A 24,059-nucleotide genomic window follows, 5' to 3' on the forward strand; every position below is an offset into this window, starting at 1 on the left:
GTTGCAGGGACTTCACCGGATATTCAAGCCACTGAAGGTATTGGCTCAAATGGCTCTGAGCACTATGGGACTCAACATCTTAGGTCATAAGTCCCTTAGAACTTAGAACTGCTTAAACGTAACTAACCTAAGGACATCACACACACCCATGCCCGAGGCAGGATTCGAACCTGCGACCGTAGCAGTCTCGCGGTTCCGGACTGCAGCGCCAGAACCGCACGGCCACCGCGGCCGGCACTGAAGATATTACATACACTCAGTCGTCTGGTAATCTCTGAACTCCTTCAATATTGGAATACGAGGGATGCATTTCAGTACCGAACCTGTCATTTGCTACGTTGATAACGAGTCTATCAACAGCAGAATCCACGCAGCCGCCCAACGACCAGAGTTTCTCCTGTTATATTATGGCGCGCTGTTCTGCATCGTGTCACCGTCCTCCACAGACGTGTAACAAAGCTTGCTGCATTACTTCCAGTACGTCCGGCAGCTAAAACGTCTTATCGTTTCTCGCGTCAAATTCGTCATCTTGAATGCAGATAAATTACGTTGGGCTCAGATTGCAGTGGCACAGCAACAGCTTAAGAAACGCAGCGTTTGTACGGTGTGCTCGATGCTGCGAAAAATTATTGTTTTCCATGTTTCGGGGGACGCTGGCCACTCTGGTTCGTGTGAGACCACATTTGCGGAATACAACAATGGACGCAGTCCAAATGAAGGGTTTTTTATTTTTCATTTTTGTCCCAAAATTTTGATTCGTAATGTTTTCCTAATTTCTTCACAGCAAGGGTTAACAGCGCGACAATCAGAGCAGAACTGGCGTTCTCTGAGACAGCGGCAGTACACGGTGTGTTCAAATGTGTGTGAAATCTTATGGGACTTATCTGCTAAGGTCATCAGTCCCTAAGCTTACACACTACTTAACCTAAATTATCCTAAGGACAAACACACACACCCATGCCCGAGGTAGGACTCGAAACTCCGCCAGGACCAGTCGCACTGTCCATGACTGCAGCGCCTTCAGACCACTCGGCTAATCCTGGGCGACAGTACACAATTTTTGAAAGAAAAGCTGCATAGCCAATGTATAGTCATACGTTGATGGCTGTTGATATGTCAGGATTTCTTAAAATTTAATTTGCAGTAGCATAGTAATAGGATATCTACACTGAGGTGACAAAAAGTCGCGGGATAGCGATATGCACTTGGTAGTAGTGTCGCATACACAAGGTATAAAAGGGCAGTGCATTGCCAGGGCTGTCATTTGTGATCAGGTGATTCATGCGAAAAGGGAATTACCAGACTTTGAATTCGGACTGGTTGTTAGAGCTACACTCATGCTCATAAATTAAGGCTAATGCTGATACATGGTGGGCGGTTTGCGGGTTTAAATCACCTCGGGGTATGACCGTGCGGTCGTCGCACGGTGGCGCTGGCAGCAGTCCACATACGCAGAGGTGTGTTGGTGCATGTCAGAGTATGGTGCACCGAGTAAGTGTGTAGACGTTTTCAGACTTGCTAATGGTGACAGTGTGTTGAAAATGGCTCAAAGAACACATATTAATGACGTTACGACCCGGCCGGAGTGGCCGAGCGGTTCTAGGCGCTTCAGTCTGGAACCGCGCGACCGCTACGGTCGCAGGTTCGAATCCTGCGTCGGGCATGGATGTGTGTGATGTCCTTAGGTTAGTCAGGTTTAAGTAGTTCTGAGTTCTAGGGGACTGATGACCTCAGATGTTAAGTCCCATAGTGCTCAGAGCCATTTGAACCATTTTTTTGAGAGACGACTCACCCGAGTGTCCGGTGTTGGTGGCGACGACGGGCCCGGGCAGCAGGTTGTGGAAGCCGACCATCTCGAGCGCCGGGATGGGCAGCCGCTGCGCCCGGTGGCTGATGATGCGGATAGGCGACTGGTACTTCCCCGCACACGCGTCGCTGTGTTCGCTCCACAGCTCCTGCTCTGCAACCAGACGCGACCTTTTCCAACGTGCGTGACTCGTGTACATATGCACATAAACAAATAAACGAAAATTTGAAACCTCCTGGCAGATTAAAAGTGTGTGCCGGACCGAGACTCGAACTCGGGACCTTTGCCTCTCCCGGGCAAGTGCTCTACCATCTGCGCTACCCAAGCACGACTCACGGCCGCTCCTCACAGCTTTACTTCTGCCTGTATCTCGTCTTCTACTTTCCAAGCTAGTTCTGCAAGGTTCTCACAAGGAAACCTCCCCACCGCACCCCCCTCAGATTTAGTTATAAGTTGGCACAGTGGATAGGCCTTGGAAAACTGAACACAGATCAATCGAGAAAACAGGAAGAAGTTGTGTAGAAGTATGAAAAAAATAAACGAAATATACAAACTGAGTAGTCCATGCGAAAGATAGGCAACATCAAACACAATGCGAGCTCAGGAGCGCCGTTGTCCCGGGGTTAGCGTGAGCAGCTGCGAAACGAGAGATCCTTGGTTCAAGTCTTCCCTCGAGGAGAAAGTTTATTTTTTTTATTTTCAGACAATTATCAAAGTTCAGTCACTCACACATAATCAACTTCGCTCCCCAAAATTTCAGGATATGTTCAGATTTACTTGGACATACGCAGCGCTTGACGGTCTACACACGGAAAAATTTGAAAACGTTAAAAACATGTTTTGACAGAGCACAGTGAAAACTGTGCGACTGTGAAACTGTTTCATTCATTTGTTGCAGTTTATGTGACAAACTCTTATGTTTTCATCACTTTTTGGGAGTGATTATCGCATCCGCAAGAAAACCTAAATCGGGCAAGGTAGAAGAATCTTTTCACCCATTCGCCAAGTGTACAAGTTAGGTCGGTCGACAACAAATTCCTGTCATGTGACGCACATGCCGTCACCAGTATCGTATAGAATATACGTATGAGAGTTGTGTTTTCCTGTGGAGGAATCTGTTGACCTATGACCTTGTGATCAAATGTTTTCGGTTCCCACTGGAGAGGCACGTCCTTTCGTCTACTAATCGCACGGTTTTGGGGTGCGGTCGCAAAACACAGACACTAAACTTATTACAGTGACCAGAGACGTCAATGAACGAACGGACATACCATAACTTTGCGAAAATAAAGAAACCAAACTTTCCACTCGAGGGAAGACTTGAACCAAGGACCACTCGTTCCGTAGCTGCTCACACTAACCACGGGACCACGGCGCTCCTGAGCTCACACTCTCCTAGATGTTGCATATCTTGCGCATGGACTACTCAGTTTGTATATTTTGCTTATTTTTTTCATAGTTCCACACAACTTCTTCGTGTTTTCTCGATTGATCTGTGTTCAGTTTTTCAAGGCCTATCCACTGTGCCAACTTATAACTAAATGTGAGGGGGGTGCGATGGGGAGGTTCCCTCCCTTGTCAGGAGAGCTGCTGTAAAGTTTGGAAGGTAGGACACGAGATACTGGCAGAAGTAGAGCTCGTCTTCTACCTTCCAAGCTAGTTCTGCAAGGTTCTCAGGAGAGCTTCTCTTAAGTTTGGAAGGTAGGAGACGAGATACTGGCAGAAGTAAAGCTGTGAGGACGGGGCGTGAGTTGTGCTTGGGTAGCTCAGATGGTAGAGCACGTGCCCGCGATAGGCAAAGGTCCCGGGTTCGAGTCTCGGTCCGGCACACAGTTTTAATCTGCCAGGAAGTATCATATCAGCGCACACTCCGCTGCAGAGTGAAAATCTCATTCTGGAAATGAAAATTTGCACCGAGGGCAGGATTTAAGCCCAGGTCTCAAGCTCACTAGGGAGGTGCGTTGCCTACTACGCCATCCTGTCACAGTGGCTTTGCACAACTCCGCAGAGTTCGCTACCAGGCCGCCTCCCTCAATCCAAATTCTCGTTCACGCCTCAGCCAACTTGGTATTCCCTCTAAACTCGAACAACATTGCAGAAGCTCGTAACGGGACATCCTCCTCTAGCATTACTGTTCCTCAACGGTAGTTGTCGATACCAGTATTATTTTTCGAATTTTGGACAGGTCAGTATTATGTCAGCTGATTTTCTGAAAACTTTCATGTAATTTTATAGATAATATGTTATATTAATTACTTTTGAATACATTGTGGGAGTGAACAGAGATCAATGTTGTTACAAATATTTACTATCAAAAACAGTCTTCATCACCCCAATTATTTATTTTGGTGACCGGTTTCGACCACAACTGTGGTCATCTTCAGACTAATGAGTAAGAACATCTATCTGGTGGTAAATCACTACTAATTTGCCACCAGAAGGAGGTTCTTACTCATTGGTCTAAAGATAACCACAGTTGTGGCCGAAACCGTTCACCGGAATAAATAATTTGTGCTCAAGACTGTTTTTGATAGTAAATATGTTATATATCAAGCTAAAATTTATCAAATGAAAGTATTTTTTTATGTTACAATGTATAAGTACTAGCTCTGAATGTACAATTAAATTTTTCTTAGAAATATTTGAAATTACAAGTTATTTGGTACATTTAAAATTTCTATTACTAATTACACAGTCTAGTACTGTCTACTATGTTTGTTTCTGCATTCCTTTATTAAATAACAATCGAAATTAATAGAAATTCATTTCTGAAGAAAAATTGTAAACCCTTTGGAATGTGGTTTTTACTGTGGACTGAAGTAGTACTAAGCATATCTCTGGTAATTTCGCCTTTGTTAATGTGAAAATTCAAAGACTGTATGATGACAAAATATATTAACGTAACACGAAAATTCTACAACAATCTTCAAATTTATTTAGGGCAATTCAACCATGAGGACCTAAAATGTGATAATTTCGGCTTCAGGAATCAGACTCTACACGAAAAGCTAAGTAGACTACAAGGTTATAGTAATCTGCGCTCCGCTCAAATTTTTTCATAAAAGATTTTGCTTATTGTGGAAACCAGATGGTATTGGGAAGGATGGGGGTAATTACAGACTCTTCAGCTGTGTTGGAATGGCACCTTAGCATCGAATGAAACGGGGAATCCGGCCTGAAACTCAGGCACAGATGCTTTAATCAAATTACTCCATACGGTTCCAGAGACTTTTCCGAGTCTCAAACATCTATGATGTAAAACTTCCTGGCAGATTAAAACTGTGTGCCGGACCGCGATTCGGGACCTCTGCCTTTCGCGGGAAAGTGCTCTACCAACTGAGCTACCCAAGCACGACTCACGCCCCCTCCTCACAGCTTTACTTCTGCCAGTACCTCGTCTCCTACCTTCCTAAGATGTATTCAGGGTGGTCCATTCATAGTGACTGGGCCAAATATCTCACGAAATGAGAGTCAAACGAAAAAACTACGAAGAACGAAACTCGTCTTGCTTGAAGGGGGAAACCAGATGGCGCTATGATTGGCCCGCTAGATGGCGCTGCCATAGGTCAAACGGATATCAACTGCGTTTTTTAAAAATATTAACACCCATTTTTTATTAAATATTCGTGTGGTACGTAAAGAAATATGAATGTTTTAGTTGGACCACTTTTTTCGCTTTGTGATAGATGGTGCTGTAATAGTTACAAACGTATAAGTACGTGGTATCACGTAACATTCCGCCAGTTATGACGGTATTTGCTTCGTGATACGTTACCCGTGTTAAAATGGACCGTTTATCAATTGCGGAAAAGGTCGATATCGTGTTGATGTATCGCTATTGTGATCAAAATGACCAACCGGCGTTTGCTGTGTATGCTGCTCGGTATCCTGGACGACATCATCCAAGCGTCCGCACCATTCGCCGGATAGTTACGTTATTTAAGGAAACAGAAAGCGTTCAGCCACATGTGAAACGTCAACCACGACATGCAACAAATGATGATGCCCAAGTAGGTGTTTTAGCTGCTGTCGCGGCTAATCCGCACATCAGTAGCAGACAAATTGCACGAGATTTGGGAATCTCAAAAACGTCGGTGTTGAGAATGCTACATCAACATCGATTGCACCCGTACCATATTTCTATGCACCAGGAATTACATGGCGACGACTTTGAACGTCGTATACAGTTCTGCCACTGGGCACAAGAGAAATTATGGGACGATGACAGATTTTTTGCACGCGTTCTATTTAGTGACGAAGCGTGATTCACCAACAGCGGTAACGTAAACCGGTATAATATGCACTTTTGGGTAACGGAAAATCCACGATGGCTGCGATAAGTGGAACATCAGCGACCTTGGCGGGTTAATATATGGTGCGGCATTGTGGGAGGAAGGATAATTGCCCCATGGCAATCTAAATGGTGCAATGTATGCTGATTTCCTACGTAATGTTCTACCGATGTTACTACAAGATTTTTCACTGCATGACAGAATGGCGATGTACTTGCAACATGATGGATGTCCGGCCCATAGCTCGCGTGCGGTTGAAGCGGTACTGAATAGCATACTTCATGACAGGTGGTTTGGTCGTCGAAGCACCATACCGTGGCCCGCACGTTAACCGGATCTGACGTCCCCGGATTTCTTTCTGTGGGGAACGTTGATGGATATTTGCTATCGTGATTCACCGACAATGCCTGACAACATCCGTCAGCGCACTGTCAACGCATGTGCGAACATTACGGAGGGGAACTAGTCGCTTGTGAGAGGAATGTCGTTACACGTATTGGCAAATACATTGACCTTGACGGACATCATTTTGAGCATTTATAGCATTAATGTGGTATTTACAGGTAATCACGCTGTAACAGCATGCGTTCTCAGAAATGATAAGTTCACAAAGATACATGTATCACATTGGAAAAACCGAAATAAAATGTTCAAACGTACCTACGTTCTGTATTTTAATTCAAAAAACCTACCTGTTACCAACTGTTGGTCTAAAATTGTCAGCCATATGATTGTGACTATTACAGCGCCATCTATCACAAAGCGAAAAAAGTAGTCGAACTAAAACATTCATATTTCTTTACTTACTACACGAATATGTAATAAAAGTTGGGGATTCCTATTTTAAAAAAAACGCAGTTGATGTCCGTTTGACCCATTGCAGCGCCATCTAGCGTGCCAACCATGGCGCCATCTGGTTTCCCCCTTCAAGCTAGACAAGTTTTGTTCTTTGTAGTTTTTTCGTTTGACGCTTATTTCATGAGATATTTGGCCCGGTCACGAACAATGGATCACCCTATATATGGGTCTGGATCAGCCATAATCTCTCTAACCTTATCTTTGTGGTCCTACGCGAAATATACATCAGCGGCAGCAGAATCGTTCTCCATGCAGCCTGAAATGGCGGTTCTCTAAATTTGCTTAGTAGTGTTCCTTGAAAATAACGTCACCCTCCCTTCAGTGATTCTAATTTCAGTCCCCGATGCGTCTCCGTAATACTTGCCCGTCTTCCGGACGTACCACTAACGAATCTAGGAGCATCCCTCTGAAATACTTCAATCCGATCTTGTGCGGATCCCAATCAATCGAACAGTACTCAGCAATGGGTCGTACTAGTGTCCTACATTCGGCCTCCTTTACACATGAACCACAGTTTCCTGAAATTCCCAATAAGCCATTCGCTTTCCCAACTACAGTCCTTATATGCTGATTCCATTTCATACGGGTTTGCAACGTTACGTCCATACATTTGACCGGCATGTCTGTGTCAGGCAGCTCACTGCTAACACTGTGTTTGTTTCTGCAACTCATTTGCATTACCTTACATTTTTCTACATATAGAGCCAGCTGCCGTTCATGACACAAACTAAAAATGTTGTCAAAACTAGACATGATTGTCTTATTGGGATTGCCACGATCGTTCTTTAAATAAAAATATGGCATTTCAGTCTTTGATCGCTATTCTTTCATTTTCAATGACCGGTTTCAGGCAGGCTGCCCATCTTCAAATCTGTTAGATAAAGTTAAAAATGTAATTAACAAGAGAGATACAGTTACTGACAGAACTATCCTAGTTTACAAAAAGAAATTTTGGAATGTATTAAATGCCAACGTACCATAATTGCAGTTTGGAGAAACCTCATTGGTAACAGTAAAAAATGCCCTCTATCTATAAGTTGGTTCAAATGGTTCTGAGTACTATGGGACTTAACTTCTAAGGTCATCAGTCCCCTAGAACTTAGAACTAATTAAACCTAACTAACCTAAGGACATCACACACATCCATGCCGGAGGCAGGATTCGAACATGCGACCGTAGCGGTCGTGCGGTTCCAGACTGTAGCGCCTAGAACCGCTCGGCCATCCCGGCCGGCCTATCTCCAAGAATTGTGCATATTTACTAAGATGTTACTTTTTGCACCCTACATATTAATGGCGAATATACTTCTTAATAATAAGACAATTTTTAAAGAAATAACATATGAATAATCTTTTTTGAGTGGACCATGAACTGAAATAATTTTCACTAATTTAAAAATTTATAAAGAAAAAAATGTAATTAAAACATATAGATATTCTTTCGAAAATGAGCCTTTCCTCTTCTTTGTATTGATTGGTGGTGGAGAGGATTTCCCTACGTCAGTACGCATACAGCGCCACGCTAAGTCTCTTCTTCTGCCGCGCCAAATTCACCTCGCCGCCAGTACGCTGAGGGCCGTTCCGCTGCAGCTGGTTCTTACCGAAGCGTGCTGTTGCATTCAAGAGCAAGCCGAAAATAGGTCTTTAAAAATCTCATAATAACTCCTATGTGCCGGCCGGTGTGGCCGTGCGGTTCAAAGCGCTTCAGTTTGAAACCGCGTGACCGCTACGGTCGCAGGTTCGAATCCTGCCTCGGGCATGGATGTGTGTGATGTCCTTGGGTTAGTTAGGTTTACGTAGTTCTAAGTTCTAGGGGACTGATGACCTCAGTAGTTAAGTCCCATAGTTCTCAAAGCCATTTGAACCATAACTCCTGTGCATAAAATCACTTTGCTCATTAAGTAGTAGGTCTGGGTTTTTCCTTTGTTGAGCGTATATTTCAGTCTCTTCGAGCACGTTCAGATAGAGACTTTGTAAGTAGGCTGTTTAGGTTTTTGTGTTGGTAACGTCACGTAGCGCTCTGTATGAAAATCACTGGCTGTGCTGTGTGCAGTCTGTGGCTGGTTGGCTATTGTAGTGTTGGGCAGCTGGATGTGAACAGCGCGTAGCGTTGCGCAGTAGAAGGTGAGCCGCCAGCAGTGGTGGATGTGGGGAGAGAGATGGCGGAGTTTTGAGAGAGAATGATCTGGACGTGTGTCCATCAGAAAGAATAAATTTGTAATATTGGATATCATGAACTGATATGTATGTATGATGACTTTAGAACATTATTAACGTAAATACATTGTTTGTCCTCTATCAAAATCTTTCATTTGCTGACTATGCCTATCAGTAGTTAATACCTTCAGTAGTTAGAAGCTTTTATTTAGCTGGCACTATTGGCACTCGCTGTATTGCAGTAGTTCGAGTAACGAAGATTTTTGTGAGGTAAGTGATTCATGAAAGTTATAGGTTATTGTTCGTCAGAGCCATTCTTTTGTAGGGATGATTGAAAGTCAGACTGCGTTGCGCTAAAAATATTGTGTGTCAGTTTAGTGCTGATCAGAATAGGTAAAGAGCGAAATGTCTGAGTACGTTCAGTTCTGCTCAGCTGTTTGAAAAGCAAATAACGTATGAGGTTTTCCAGCATAGTAATTCATAAATTTTCCAAAGGGGCGTTCCAACTTTTTGGAGCTTTATGTAGCACCTCTATTTGTTCATTTATATTGCTCACTTCATGATTGCTATCCTTTACATGCGCTCCAAATGCTGTCCGATTGCTATGACTGCAATGTTCCCTGTATCGAATTTCAAAATTCCGCCCTGTCTGCCCTATATAATAACTGTCACATTCAGCACATTTGATCTTGTATTCTCCGGAATTGTTGTATTTAAAAAAAATGGTTCAAATATCTCTGAGCACTATGGGATTTAACATCTGAGGTCATCAGTCCCCTAGAACTTAGAACTACTTAAACCTAACTAACCTAAGGACATCACATACATCCATGCCCGAGGCAGGATTCGAACCTGCGACCGTAGCAGTCGCCCGGCGCCGGACTGAAGTGCTAGAACCGCTCGGCCACGGCCGGCCTGTTGTATTTCATTTGTTTCGTCGTTGCTGGTTTATGTCTTAGTCTATGCGCCATTTGCCCTTCATTCTGGAATGCCACAGCGATGTTTTTTTGGAGAGCATTTAGCAGTTCTTTCCGACACACTCCCTTTGTATGCCAGGGTGATTATTCGTATGCTATTTCTTTAAAAATTGTCTTAGTATTAAGAAGTATATTCGCCATTAATATGTACGGCGAAAAAATAACATCTTAGTACATATGCACAATTCTTATAGATAGAAGGCACTTTTTACCGTTGCCAATCAGGTTTCGCCAAACTGTGATATAAGGTTTTAACAGATTAAAAATTACTTTAGTTATGACAGCGAACCAAACTATATCTCTCTTGTTAATTATGTTTTTAACTTTATCTAACAGATCTGAAGATGGGCAGCTAGCCTGAAACCGATCATTGACAATAAGAAATAGCGATCAGAGACTGAAATGCCATATTTCTATTTTATAAAAATGTTGTGAAGTAATCTTGTATCTTGGCCCGCCCGGTTAGCCATGCAATCTAACGCACGGCTTTCCGGATTGGGAAGGAGCACCTGGTCCCCGGCACGAATCCGCAGGACGGACTTATGTCGATGTACGGTGAGCTGGCTAGTCTGTGGATAGTTTTTAGGTGGTTTTCCATCTGCCTCGGCGAATGCTGACTGGTTCCACTTATTGTGCCTCAGCTACACTTTGTCAGCGATTGCTGCGCAAACAAGTTCTCCACGTACGTGTACCCCACCGTTCCTCAACCACGCAAACATAGGGGTTACACTCGTCTGGTGTGAGACGTACCCTGGTGGGTGGGGAGGGGGGTGGGAGGGGGGGAAGATGCTCTGGAGGCTGAACCGCACAATAACCCTGAAAGAGTAGTTCGGTGTGGGGCGGCGGAGGGGTGAAGTGGACTGCGGTAGTCGTCGTGGGGTTGTGGACCACTGCGGCTGCGGCGGGGACGGAGCCTCTCCGTCGTTTCTAGGCCCCCAGTTAACATACAATACAATACAATCTTGCGTCTTCCTAGTCACTGAACTTCGACACCTCCCCGTACACCACAGCAACATCAGCAAACAACTGCAGACTGCTGCATACGCTGTCCGTTAGATTATAATCTAATTATTTGTGTATACAGAGAACTACAGCGGTCCAATCACACTTACCTAGGGCACTCCAGATCTACATCCATACTCCGCAAGCCACATGACGGTGCGTGGCGGAGGGTACCTTCAGTACCTCTGTCGGTTCTCCCTTCTATTCCAGTCTCGTACTGTTTGTGGAAAGAAAGACTGTCGGTATTCCTCCGTGTGGGCTCTAATCTCTCTCATTTTGTCCTCATGGTCTCTTCGCGAGAGAGATATGTAGTTGGGAGCAATATTCTGCTTGACTCCTCGGTGAAGGTAAGTTCTCGAAACAAAAGCCCGTACCGAGCTACTGATCGTCTCTCCTGCAGAGTCTTCCACTGGAGTTTATCTATCAATCTATCATCTCCGTAACGCTTTCACGATTACTAAATGATCCTGTAACGAAGCGCGCTGCTCTCCGTTGGATCTTCTCTATCTCTTCTATCAACCCTATCTGGTACGGAATCCACACCGGTGAGCAGTATTCAAGCAGTGGGCGAACAAGCGTACTGTAACCTACTTCCTTCGTTTTCGGACTCCATTTCCTTAGGATTCTTCGAATGAATCTCAGTGTGGCATCTGCTTTACCGACGATTAATTTTATATGGTCAGTCCATTTTAAATCACTCCTAGTGCCTACTCCCAGATAATTCATGGAATTAACTACTTCCAGTTACTGACCTGCTGTATTGTAGCTAAATGATAAAGGATCTTTCTTCGCATGTATTCGCAGCACATTACACTTTTCTACATTGAGATTCAATTGCCATTCCCTGCACCATGCGTCAATTCGTTGCAGATCCTTCTGCATTTCAGTACAATTTTCCGTTGTTACAACCTCTCGATACACCACAGCATCATCCGCAAAGAGTCTCAGTGAACTTCCGATGTTATCCACATGGTCATTTATATATATGGTGAATAGCAACGGTCCTACGACACTCCCCTGCAGCACACCTGAAATCACTCTTACTTCGGAAGACTTCTCTCCATTGAGAATGACATGCTGCGTTCTGTTATCTAGGAACTCTTCAATCCAATCACACAGTTGGTCTGATAGTCCATATGCTCTTACTTTGTTCATTAAACGACTGTGGGGAACTGTACCAAACGCCTTGCGGAAGTCAACACGGCATCTACCTGGGAACCCGTGTCTATGGCCCTCTGAGTCTCGTGGACGAATAGCGCGAGCTGGGTTTCACACGATCGTCTTTTTCGAAACCCATGCTGATTCCTACAGAGTAGATTTCTAGTCTCCAGAAAAGTCATTATACTCGAACATAATACGTGTTCCAAAATTCTACAACAGACGTTAGAGATATAGGTCTATAGTTCTGCACATCTGTTCGACGTCCCTTCTTGAAAACGGGGATGACCTCTGCTCTTTTTACAATCTTTTGGAACGCTACGCTCTTCTAGAGACATACGGTACACCGCTGCAAGAAGGGGGGCAAGTTCCTTCGCGTACTTCTGACGATGCCCTCGTCTCTGATGAACGCTCGTCGACGAGGATAACGTAGTGAGTTCTATTATTCAAAACTATACGGCTTGGACCTCTCACATACCTGGGACGCTATTCCGTATGCTCCTACTGTGGTGTCACCGCCAGACACCAAACTTGCTAGGTGGTAGCTTTAAATCGGCCGCGGTCCATTAGTACATGTCGGACCCGCGTGTCGCCACTGTCAGGGATCGCAGACCGAGCGCCACCACAAGGCAGGTCTCGAGATACGGAATAGCACTCGCCCCAGTTGTACGGACGACGTAGCTAGCGACTACACTGACGAAGCCTCGCTCCTTTGCCGAGCAGATAGTTAGAATAGCCTTCAGCTAAGTCAATGGCTACGACCTAGCAAGGCGCCATTAGTAACATTGCATGTATCTAAAGAGTCTCACTTGTATCGCCACAATCTCCAGATGTACCAAAAAGGATGGATTAAAGTTAAGTATTCCAGAAGCTACGTACTTTTCTTTATAGCATTCATTACGTATCCTGTTTCAGACCTCACGCCATCCTGCTTTAGCTTAGCGCGTGCCCTTCGGCTTCCTCTCATTGTGTCTAGGCTGTCTTGTCTAGACACAACACCTACCTTCGTTAACAGTTGACAGTGTGGCACCGTGTCAAATGCTTTGAGGAAATGTAGGAATGTGATATCTGCCCGTTGCGTAAACGCTATCCTTGATCTAACCTCACAAGAAAAAAGTCGCAAGTCGTCAAGTATGGTGCCCGTGTTGAGCACTCGAGTAGCGCCGGCATAGCTCTCGCAACCCTGCCTATCAAGCGCCAGGGAACGTCTCCTCTAGGTAACATCGAACACTGCTGTGGAAGTCTGGAGGGCCCCATCTTGTTGAAAGATGAATCCCTGCTATCAGCCCCAAGTTGTGACATGAGACACACTTACTTTACTTTACTTTTTCGTGTCCGGAAACTACAATTTGTTTGCCCAGTATTGGGCAAAGTCCAGTGCTTCTTCTTTAGCCAGACATAGATCGTCGAGGGTGCATCTGTGGGGGCAGGCACGACATGTAGGAGATGTTCCATTTCCTGTCGAATGCCGCAGTCTCATTTGTCGTCATTTTCGTCCAACAAACCCCATTTGATCAGATTAGATTTCACAGGAGCCACCCCAGTTCTGATGCGGTTAAGCATTCTCCAGGTTTCCAATCACCAGAAACGCCGCTTGGTGGACAGTAGATGGGGGGCTCATCTAAGGCGCAACTTAGGAAACGGCGTCTGGATTTGAGTCTGATGGGGCCACACTCTAGGCCACATATTGAGTGACGGGCATCAAAGGTTTGTTTTAACTTCATGGGCTTTCCTACTTGAGTCAGGGTTTGTGAAACCTGCGGCCCTGTGAAGATTTTCTGTGGGGGTTGGTTTCATGCAGCCTGTCACTATCCTGCATGTTTCATTCAAGCTAATATCTACCTTTTTTGCGTGGGCGGATCTGCAGCATACCGGGTAGGCATATTCGGCAGTTGAGAAGCACAAAGCTTGGGCTGAAGTTCTGACCACGGTAGGTTTGGCACCCCATTTGCTATTGGACAGCTTTCTTAATAGGGAATTTCGTGCTTCTACTTTTTTGCGTGTCTTTTCGCAATGATATCTGTATGTCAATGTTCTGTCCAGCACGACGCCAAGGTAGGTGGGAGTATCTGTGTGTTCTGGTAGAGTCCCGTCCCAGGTGACACTGAGCCTGTACTTTGCCTGCCTCGAGTTCAGATGGAATGCATTCACTTGAGTTTTGGAGGGATTGGGTTTTAGAGAATTCTTTTTGTAGCAGGTTGACATTGTAGAAAGGGCGGTTTCTAGTTTCTCCTCGATGGCTTCAAACCTGTTGCCTTGAACTGTTATTGCCAGGTCGTCTGCATATCCAAAATTTTGGTTTTGTCTGGAGTTGGTTGGTCATTTATATGTATGTTGAATAGGATTGGCGCCAACACGCTCCCTTGGGCGAGCCCATATTTTGGTTCCGCCATCGACTCTTTGTCCCCTCAAGCATTACGAAGAACTGTCTATTTTGGAGCAGGGATTCGATTATCTTGACTAGGTGGTAGTCTTTCAGGGTCTCGTAGGTTTTATGCAGTAGTGTCCGGTGATCTACTGTATCATAGGCGGAACTTAGGTCGACTAGTGCCAACCCGGTGATTAGTTTATTTTCTAACCCATCCTCGATATGTTCCGTCAGTGCCAGAATTTGACTGGTACAGGACTTTCCAGGTCTAAAACCTGCTTGGTGTGGAATTAGCTTCGAGTCAACGAAGCTAATTCCACACCAAGCAGACACAGTAGCAGCATGTCAAGGTAGGCGAAGTAACTGACAATCCTTTCAGTAAAGACGAAGGGTCCGTAGAGTGTCTTGTCGGACACGGCGCAGAACACGTTGAAGTTTCTCGTAATCCCAGAAGTGTTCGACATCTGCCTGTCGACTCAGTGTCTCCCATACGCGTGTACTGTGTCTGTTGACGGTTGCCGAAAGACGAAAAGCTATTTCGTCATCGAAGATTAATTTCCTTGCGAAGTCATCATTTTCAAGGTGGTTCTGTATATGAATGCGGAACGGCAGCAGCGAAATTTGTCCTCATGGCTTATGGTTTGAGGGAGTTGCGCTAGCTCCATAGACAACACATCTCTCAGACTGTTGTTGTGGTCTTCAGTCCTGAGACTGGTTTGATGCAGCTCTCCATGCTACTCTATCCTGTGCAAGCTTCTTCATCTCCCAGTACCTACTGAAGCCTACATCCTTCTGAATCTCCTTAGTGTATTCATCTCTTGGTCTCCCTCTATGATTTTTACCCTCCACGCTGCCCTCCAGTACTAAACTGGTGATCCCTTGATGCCTCAGAACATGTCCTACCAACCGATCCCTTCTTCTAGTCAAGTTGTGCCACAAACTCCTCTTCTCCCCAATTCATTCAATACCTCCTCATTAGTTATGTGATCTACCCATCTAATCTTCAGCATTCTTCTGTAGCACCACATTTCGAAAGCTTCTGTTCTCTTCTTGTCCAAACTATTTATCATCCATGTTTCACTTCCATACATGGCTACACTCTACAAATACTTTCAGAAACGACATCCTGACACTTAGATCTATACTCGATGTTAACAAATTTCTGTTCTTCAGAAACGCTTTCCTTGCCATTGCCAGTCTACATTTTATATCCTCTCTACTTCGACCATCATCAGTTATTTTGCTCCCCAAATAGCAAGACTCCTTTACTATTTATGTGTCTCATTTCCTAATCTAATTCCTGCAGCATCACCCGACTTAATTCGACTACATTCCATTATTCTCGTTTTGCTTTTGTTGATGTTCATCTTATATCCTCCTTTCAAGACACTGTCCATTCCGTTCAGCTGCTCTTCCAAGTCCTTTGCTGTGTCTGACAGAATTACAATGTCATCGGCGAACCTCAAAGTTTTTATTTCTTCTCCATGGATTTTAATACCTATTCCGAACTTTTCTTTTGTTTCCTGTATTGCTTGTTCAATATACAGATTGAATAACATCGGGTATAGGCTACAACACTGTCTCACTCGCTTCCCAACCACTGCTTCCCTTTCATGTCCCTCGACTCTTATAACTGCCATCTGTTTTCTGTACAAATTGTAAATAGCCTTTCTCTCCCTGTATTTTACCCCTGCCACCTTCAGAATTTGAAAGAGAGTATCCCAGTCAACATTGTCAGAAGCCTTCTCTAAGTCGACAAATGTTACAAACGGAGGTTTGCCTTTCCTTAGTCTTTCTTCTAAGATAGTCATAGGGTCAGTATTGCGTCCCGTGTTCCAACATTTCTACGGAATCCAAACTGATCTTCCCCGAGGTCGGCTTGTACCAGTTTTTCCATTCGTCTGTAAAGAATTCGCGTTAGTATTTTGCAGCTGTGACTTATTAAACTGATAGTTCGGTAATTTTCACATCTGTCAACACCTGCTTTCTTTGGTATTATATTCTTCTTGTATCTCTCAGACTGGAGATGTCCAAAACTGCCGCGTTAAAACTGATACCAGTATTTTAATTCTAGGCAGTATTTTAGTTATAATGTGAAGTTTTATTTTAATAACAATGCCAACAGTTAGAAACTGGCCACAGACATATGCCATACGAATTGGTACAGCACTGCCGAGACAGTGATATCCCTGTTGCCGTCTATCGTGACGTAAGACACTCGTGTGCGCGCAGCGTGCAGGACCCGTCACTACTCCATTTGTACGGTAGGTCCTCGCTATCGTCGCTGGACATTCGTTGTACTCTGGAATGGCACCAGTGATAGGCCAGAAACAACTTTACGAAGTGACGTAGCAATGAAGTACACTGCTGCATTTGCTTTAAAAGATTAAAGATTTGTCTGCCATTTCTGTGAAATAATAAGGGAGGAAGGAAATTATGGTAACAATAATAAATTAAATGATAATTAAATCGACACCCTAACTGCAAACAGGCGTTGATATACATCATTGGGGACATGTTGAAAATGTGTGTCCCAACCGGGACTTGCACACTATTCTCTGTGCCCTCGGTGGCTCAGATGGACAGAGCGTCTGCCAGTTAAGCAGGATGTAAGACGTGTATATTTCTATTGTCTATTGTCAAATCACAATTTATAAAAGATGTTTATATTTTATTAATAGTATTAAGTAGGAATAATTAATATTTGTCATGTTGGAAATAATTGTGGTAGCGGGGAATGTCTGCACCAAAGTATTGTTGGCAAGAGAGGCAGCACATTGATATAATTTTAAAAAGGGCGGGAGAGACCGCGTATGGGTACATTTTTAAGAAAAGAGCGGGAAAGACCGCGCATTGATACATTTTGTAATGGTAGCAGGGATTGTCTGCACCAGAAAGCATTGTTGGCAGGAGAGACCGCACTTCAGCGTTCGTAGGAAGTCAGCAGTAAGCGAGAAGTGAAGCGAGTCGGTAGCAGGTCTGAAGCGAGAGGTTGAGAGGAGCGGTGTGCCTGCCAGCCACCAGCTATGATTTACAAGAGACTATAAACGGATGTACAGAGACATCAGCTAACTATTATCATAAGAGGAACTAATATTATTGAATTATGTTTTTCAGAAACTCAAGACTACTGAAGGTATGTTTGCGCAATGCTAGTCGTAAGATTATTGTAAGAAGTAAGTCGCATTTGAACGTTTGTAAAATCATTTCATTACCAACAGAAAATATTTGAAGCGTTTTCAGAATATAATTAATTTTTTCCAGCAATGTTGCATTACTGATTATAATCCATCCCAAAAACCATCATCATAAAACTTTGCAAAAATTTTATTGTTGTCAAGAAAAAGTGTAACTACGAATTACGTAACTTCAATCAAATTAATTAAAGAATAACTCAGCTTTGCTAAAAAAGAATAACGTCAGCTTTGGTAATAAATACAGCCACTTATTATGACAGCCCACCAGCAGATAATAGAGTATAATAAACCAGAGTACGTATATTCATGTCGCAGTTCGGTGTAGCAGTCAGATGGCGATCCAGTAAAAAAAAAATAAAAAAAAAAATAAAAAAAAATAAAATAAGAAACAGTTTTGGGTTATTGCAGATAACGACTGAGGGCCACGACGACGACACATTCTATGTTTCGTCGAAATAATCAGAAAATAACTTTTAATAAGCAGCAATTAAATTTGTATGAGAAGATTGAGAAAGAGAATAAATTTCAAAGGGGAGATTTCATTTGTTATTATTAAGCAAGAGATAGAAATTCTAAGGGAAGGTTACATAGGTTATTGTAAAAGGGAAGGTTGTCATTAACAAAAGAGGTATAGAGGAGACGGGAAGGTTCAAGGAAATCCCGGGTTTGAGTCCCGCTCGGGACACACATTTTCAACATGTCCCCAATGAAGTATATCAACGCCTGTTTGCAGCTAGGGTGTCGATTTAATTATCATTTTATTCATGAGAAACTGCATGGTCATCTATGGTATCTGTTCTTTCGGGAACAGATATTACCTTCATATATAGTTAATAATAAATTAAAAACTTAACAGTTCATTTGTAATATACAGTAAAAATAGAAATCCGCCGATATGCTGCCTCTGTCAACATAATATATCTTTATCTGCTTGTAACCCTTCAAAACGGAAAAGTTACCACGAAAAATTACCTCGAGTTTCTTCAACCTGTTTTCACCCCCTAGCACTGACTAACGTAATGCCCAAATGGTACGATTCTCGATTACAACATGATTTTCGAGCAGAGTTTCGAAAAGATAGAATCAATAGGAGAATACTGGTGATTTTTTGCATTGCATTCCACTTATCATTTTTCGAGAAAAGCAGCGAATGGTCGACGGACTACGTTTCCTTTTATCCGCCTAATTAATGCAATATTTTGATTGTATGTATCTTCGAACTGAGACAGCCAAAAGTTTTCAATTTTTTAAATTGATTTCTACATTTATTACAGGAAATAGGAATAACAAACCGAAAATCGGTTATTTCAGAAGTCAGTTATTCTGAGCGGTTTTAACAATCAGGTTAAACTGGCGTGGAGAAAAAACCGATACGTGGTGTGGTATCAACGAAGACGCACGGGCGGTTTACGACGATAGAGGAGAGAGCCATGTGGTTAGATGTTGAACACCATAGGCGACACCATTTTAGAGTTTTTTATATTTTGACGACTATGTGGAGATGCACCTTGGAAGACGCAGCTGCAACAAGGGAAGTAGCCACGATGTTTTAATTTTATTATCAATTTTATTGTGCCTGGTGCAGTTCAATTTTAGCAAGTTTTAACAGGTTCTTTATTGGTGCAATTTTTTGTCATGTTATTAATGTTAGACAGTTATTTCATCTCGAAGCTCCTTACTTTTTATTATTCTGATGATGGAAGCTTGACTTCCGAAACGCATCAATCTTAGTGTTTTACACTATAAACAAGTGGTTGAGCCGATATATTTTTTAACATTGACATTCACAACCACGACCTCTGATCCAGTATGGATAAAATCGAAAACCGGTTGTCTCAACGTTAGCCGCCACAGTTACCTCACACTGTCCACTGTCTGTACGGATACACGCAGTTGGCCCGAATGATTCGCATCGCACTAACAACCATCCTATTCGAATTTCTAGTACTACTTCACTATGCTGTTACAGCATCGTGGCGTCCTGAGGAATTTGCCAAAGGAATGCTCTTTGCACACCCACTACCGATTGATAACGGGCGAGTCCTAGCACACACAATGCTTTCTCCGCCTGCTTTTCTGCCGTTTTCAGCAATTACTGTCTCTGGCACCCGTGTTGGCTGTTTTCCAAACTAACCTGCCAGCAACGCGTTAAAAAGAAAGAACCACTGTAAGAGTTTATCCTTCACATACTGTATCGTTTGCTTTGTTATGATTAGCCATTTTCCACTCCATTTTCTTAAAAAACATTTATCTTACCTTCTTTTGTGTATCCGAAGAAATGGTTCCCATGACTAGACACTGCAACAAAGAACAGAATAAATATAAAAATTGTGTCCTCGTATTTTTCATGCAGGTGATTTACGTTTATTAAGGGGACCACGCCGTGGTTCAGGTCGAAAAAAATTGATTTTAGGTTTTCATCATATTTCGATAGATTAAGGTCTTATTTAAGTATCCTGAAAAGGATTTTGCTGAAAAATTTTTTTTTTGATCATTTAAAGAGCATTTTCCTACCATTTGTGTTTATATGCCACACCCACTTTTCTGTCACCCACTTTCCTGCATATATTTTAGATCTTTATATCCCCAACATTGCACGTTAGGGATTTTTTTTTTACTCCCGAGTATGTTGGCTATCCTTGGAATGCAACGGTCGGTATTCTTTTGTTTCTGCTGTTTGTAAACAATGCTCTTTCAAACACGCAGTTAGTTTTGTTCAAGTGTGATTGCGAGTAGTTGTTATACTTACGTTTGCAGTGCTTGTTTACGTGTGTTTTGTTGTGTTTATTGAAGATGACGAAACGTAAAGGCATTTTCAAGAAACGACAATTTAGAGGAAACAAGTTTAGAAAGCTTTCTGTAAAAGAGGTTATGTTGCCTGGCAACGATGTTTCTAATTGTAATTCTTCAACAAGTGCATCATCAGAGAAGCTCTCACCATTTCAAGAGAGTTACAACGAATTTACTGTAAGTGACAAGGGGTGCGTTAACATTATTATACATTTGAGAATATTATCAAATGTAATTTCTAAATTTCTACAATGTAGACAGTGTGGTGGTGAGTCACAGAGTGTGTAAATTTGTGAGAGTGCCAGTGGGAGAAAAGGCCTACCAATTGGTTTGGATTTAATTTGCACTAAATGTTCAGCTGTGATTTCATTTATGAGTTCTTCAAAACCAGATGCAAGTGGCCCTAATGAAATCAATTATAGATTAATTTATGCCTTACGATCCATTGGCAAGGCCAGGGCTGCAGCGAGAACATTTTTTTCAGTGATGAACTTACATCAACCACCAAATAAATTTGAAAAACTGACTGCAATATTAGAAAAAGCTGTATGTGAGGTCAGTGAGGAAAGCATGAAACTGGGTGCTAGGGAAGCAGTGGAAGAAAATTATGGATGTTCGGATATTGCAGTTGCACTTGATGGAAGTTGGCAGAAAAGAGGACATACTTCTCTGAATGGAGTAGTGATTGCCTCGAGTGTAGACACCAGTAAAGTGTTAGATGTGGAGATAATGTCTAAATATTGCAAATGTTGTAAAGTCAATGAACATAAAGAACACAACTGTGTGGCTAAATTTAGAGGAACAAGTGGTAGTATGGTAATTCATGGAGCACAACAAATATTTCATCACTCCGTAGAAACAAGAGGCGTACGGTACAACAAATATTTGGGCGATGGTGACAGTCAGGCATACAACAATGTGGTGAAGTCTAAGCCATATGTTCAAAAATGTTTCGGAACAATAATGAGAAAACTAACTGTTGATATGAGAGGAAAAAAATTAGAAGATGGAAAATTGTTGACCGTACAGTGTCAGTTAACTAAAACTGAAATAGAAAACTTGCAGGTATACTATGGGCAGGCAATTAGGAGAAATAAAGAAAATCTGGAGGCAATGAAGAGAGAAGTTTGGGCCATATTCTTCAATAAGTCCTCTACTGATGATAAGCCATGTCATGGATTGTGTCCATCAGGAGAAAATTCGTGGTCCAAATACAATAGGTCTCAGGCAACTGGAGAATCTTATTCTCACCAGCATTCTCTTCCTGCTGCTGTTATTAAAGCAATTAAACCTATTTTCAGAGATTTGGCTCATCCTGGCCTTCTAAGGAAATGTCTGAATGGGCAGACACAGAACCCAAATGAATGTTTCTGCAGCATAATTTGGAACTGCCTTCCTAAAGCTATATTTGTAGGCATGCATACAATAAAACTGCACACAATGATGCTGTTATTACATTCAATTGTGGTAATATTGGAAAATGTTGGGTACTGGTACTGAAAAAGCTGGGAATTAATCCTGGTGAAAATATGGTCACTGGGCTGCAACATTGAGTTAAAATACGGATAGCCGATGCAGACAGGTCTGCATCTAATATGGCCAAGAAAGCAAGACAAACATCCAGGATGGTGAAAAAGACGCTGGAAGATCTGCTAGAGGCCAAAGGAGGGCCATCATATGCAGCAGGACAGTTTTAATTAACTGTAAGTAACAAATTTCAAAAGTTTTTTCTTTAAAGTCAATTTCCTGCAAACAAAAATTTTCAGTACATATGCTCCATTTCCAGAGACTCCTCTGGTACAACATTCATTAATATTCCCTCATTAGGAAGTACACAAAAAAATATTTTCTGCAGAAAAACTTAATACTTTTTCTTAATAAATTTAAAAAAGTATTTCTTGAAAACTATAAAATGGATAAAGTAGATTTTAATACAGCTGACTCTTTCAGCATCATGTAACATACAGTAAAAATATTAAGGTCCTGCATCAAATATTTTTTTCAGAAATGGGTCAATTACTTGCCTAAATTAGCATGGGTTAGATATGCAGTGTGCGATCCCATTAAGAAGCTAAACTACACAGAGCGGTCAAAAGTCTTGGGAAGGCCCTGGTTGTTATGCTAATAGCGAGTCGCTCCTCGAAACTAGAGCAACACATCCAGGCGTGGACTCTACAAAACGTTGGAATCGTTCTTGGCGGATACTGATCCACACAACGATATCAATAGTAGTTGCTGTGTGGTCGGTGCTGAGAACATCGAGCGTGCGAAAGCATTCCATAAACGCCTGTTCTTTAGATCACGGGCTTTTCTGTAAGTTTCTGTTGTGATAACAATACTACTCTCGAAGAAGTAGTATTCTTTGAAGAAAACACGACAATCTATGCCGGTTTCACATTTGGTTTGTTTTGAACAAATAGATTCTGAAAAATGTGTGTCAATATTAGTACGATCAACCATTCGAAATTCGCTCAAGGCCGTGTCCCCTTGATACAACTATTTGTGTTATCCACAGGTGGTCTGGGAGATGTGGTATGCGCATCAAGAATCGAGGGATTTTTGTCTGGGGAGGAGGGAGGCTTTTCTTGTTATATACTACTACACTAACGAAATTATACTACCACACTACCAACTTGTTGCTCCATTTCTGGTGAAAGCCTGTTCCTGACACACAAACGTTTTTGAGAACTTCAGTATGCGAAAGGGAAATATTGATCCTGGCGATACCACTCGACTGCATTCGCCCAGGACGTCATCGACATGGTAGACATGAACCGCTCATCGACATCCAGTAAGCGCAGAAACGCGCCTGTAACAGTAATTGCAGTTCTCCTGATGACAGGCGCTTGAATGTGATTTGCAGAATATTCGTGCAGACATCATGGGGAAAGTTTTGAAAAGAGGTCATACCATGAACATCAACAAACGTGCAGCGAAGGTAACGGAACGTAGGTAAATTGAGTCAGACGTTTCTGAACGAATTAGATAAGCAAATGAGATTGTAAAAGTAGTAGACGATTTCTGCTATTTTGGGAGCAAAATAACTGACGATGTCCGAAGTGAAGGAGATAAAAACTGCAACGGCAAGAAAATGCCATAGCAAGAAAAGCATTTCTGAAAAGGGGAAATTTCTTAACAATGAAAACTGTATGAAATAAAGTGTTAATTGACTTTTCTGAAAGTATTTGTGTGGAGTGTACCCACGCATGGAAATAAAATGCTAACGTGAGTGGAAGATTTTGAAATGTGACGCTTCAGAAGACTACTCAAGATTAGATGGGTAGCCACATTAAGTGATTAAGAGGTACTGAATCAAACAAAGGGAAAAAGAAATTTATCGCATAACTAAAAGGAGGGATTGGTTGATGCGATATGTTATGAGGCACCAAAGAATGTTTGGTAATGGGACGGAAGTGTTGGGATTAGAAATTACAGAGGGAGAGCAGGACATGGG

At 42.6% G+C, this 24,059-nt stretch overlaps 1 protein-coding gene across 1 annotated transcript in view; it reads right to left on the reverse strand.

Annotated features, from left to right (window-relative positions):
• Positions 1–24,059, reverse strand: part of LOC124552374 (carbonic anhydrase-like) — an 85,060-nt gene that overhangs the window by 48,862 nt on the left and 12,139 nt on the right. Inside the window, exons 3-4 of the mRNA XM_047126638.1 lie at positions 20,072–20,113; positions 1,793–1,960 (exon numbers count right to left, since the gene is read on the reverse strand). Coding sequence (XP_046982594.1) covers positions 1,793–1,960; positions 20,072–20,113 — 210 coding nt within the window. The remainder of the gene's footprint in view (positions 1–1,792; positions 1,961–20,071; positions 20,114–24,059) is intronic.

This window comes from Schistocerca americana, chromosome 10 (assembly GCF_021461395.2).
Source record: "Schistocerca americana isolate TAMUIC-IGC-003095 chromosome 10, iqSchAmer2.1, whole genome shotgun sequence".
NCBI classification, from domain to species: Eukaryota; Metazoa; Arthropoda; class Insecta; order Orthoptera; family Acrididae; genus Schistocerca; species Schistocerca americana.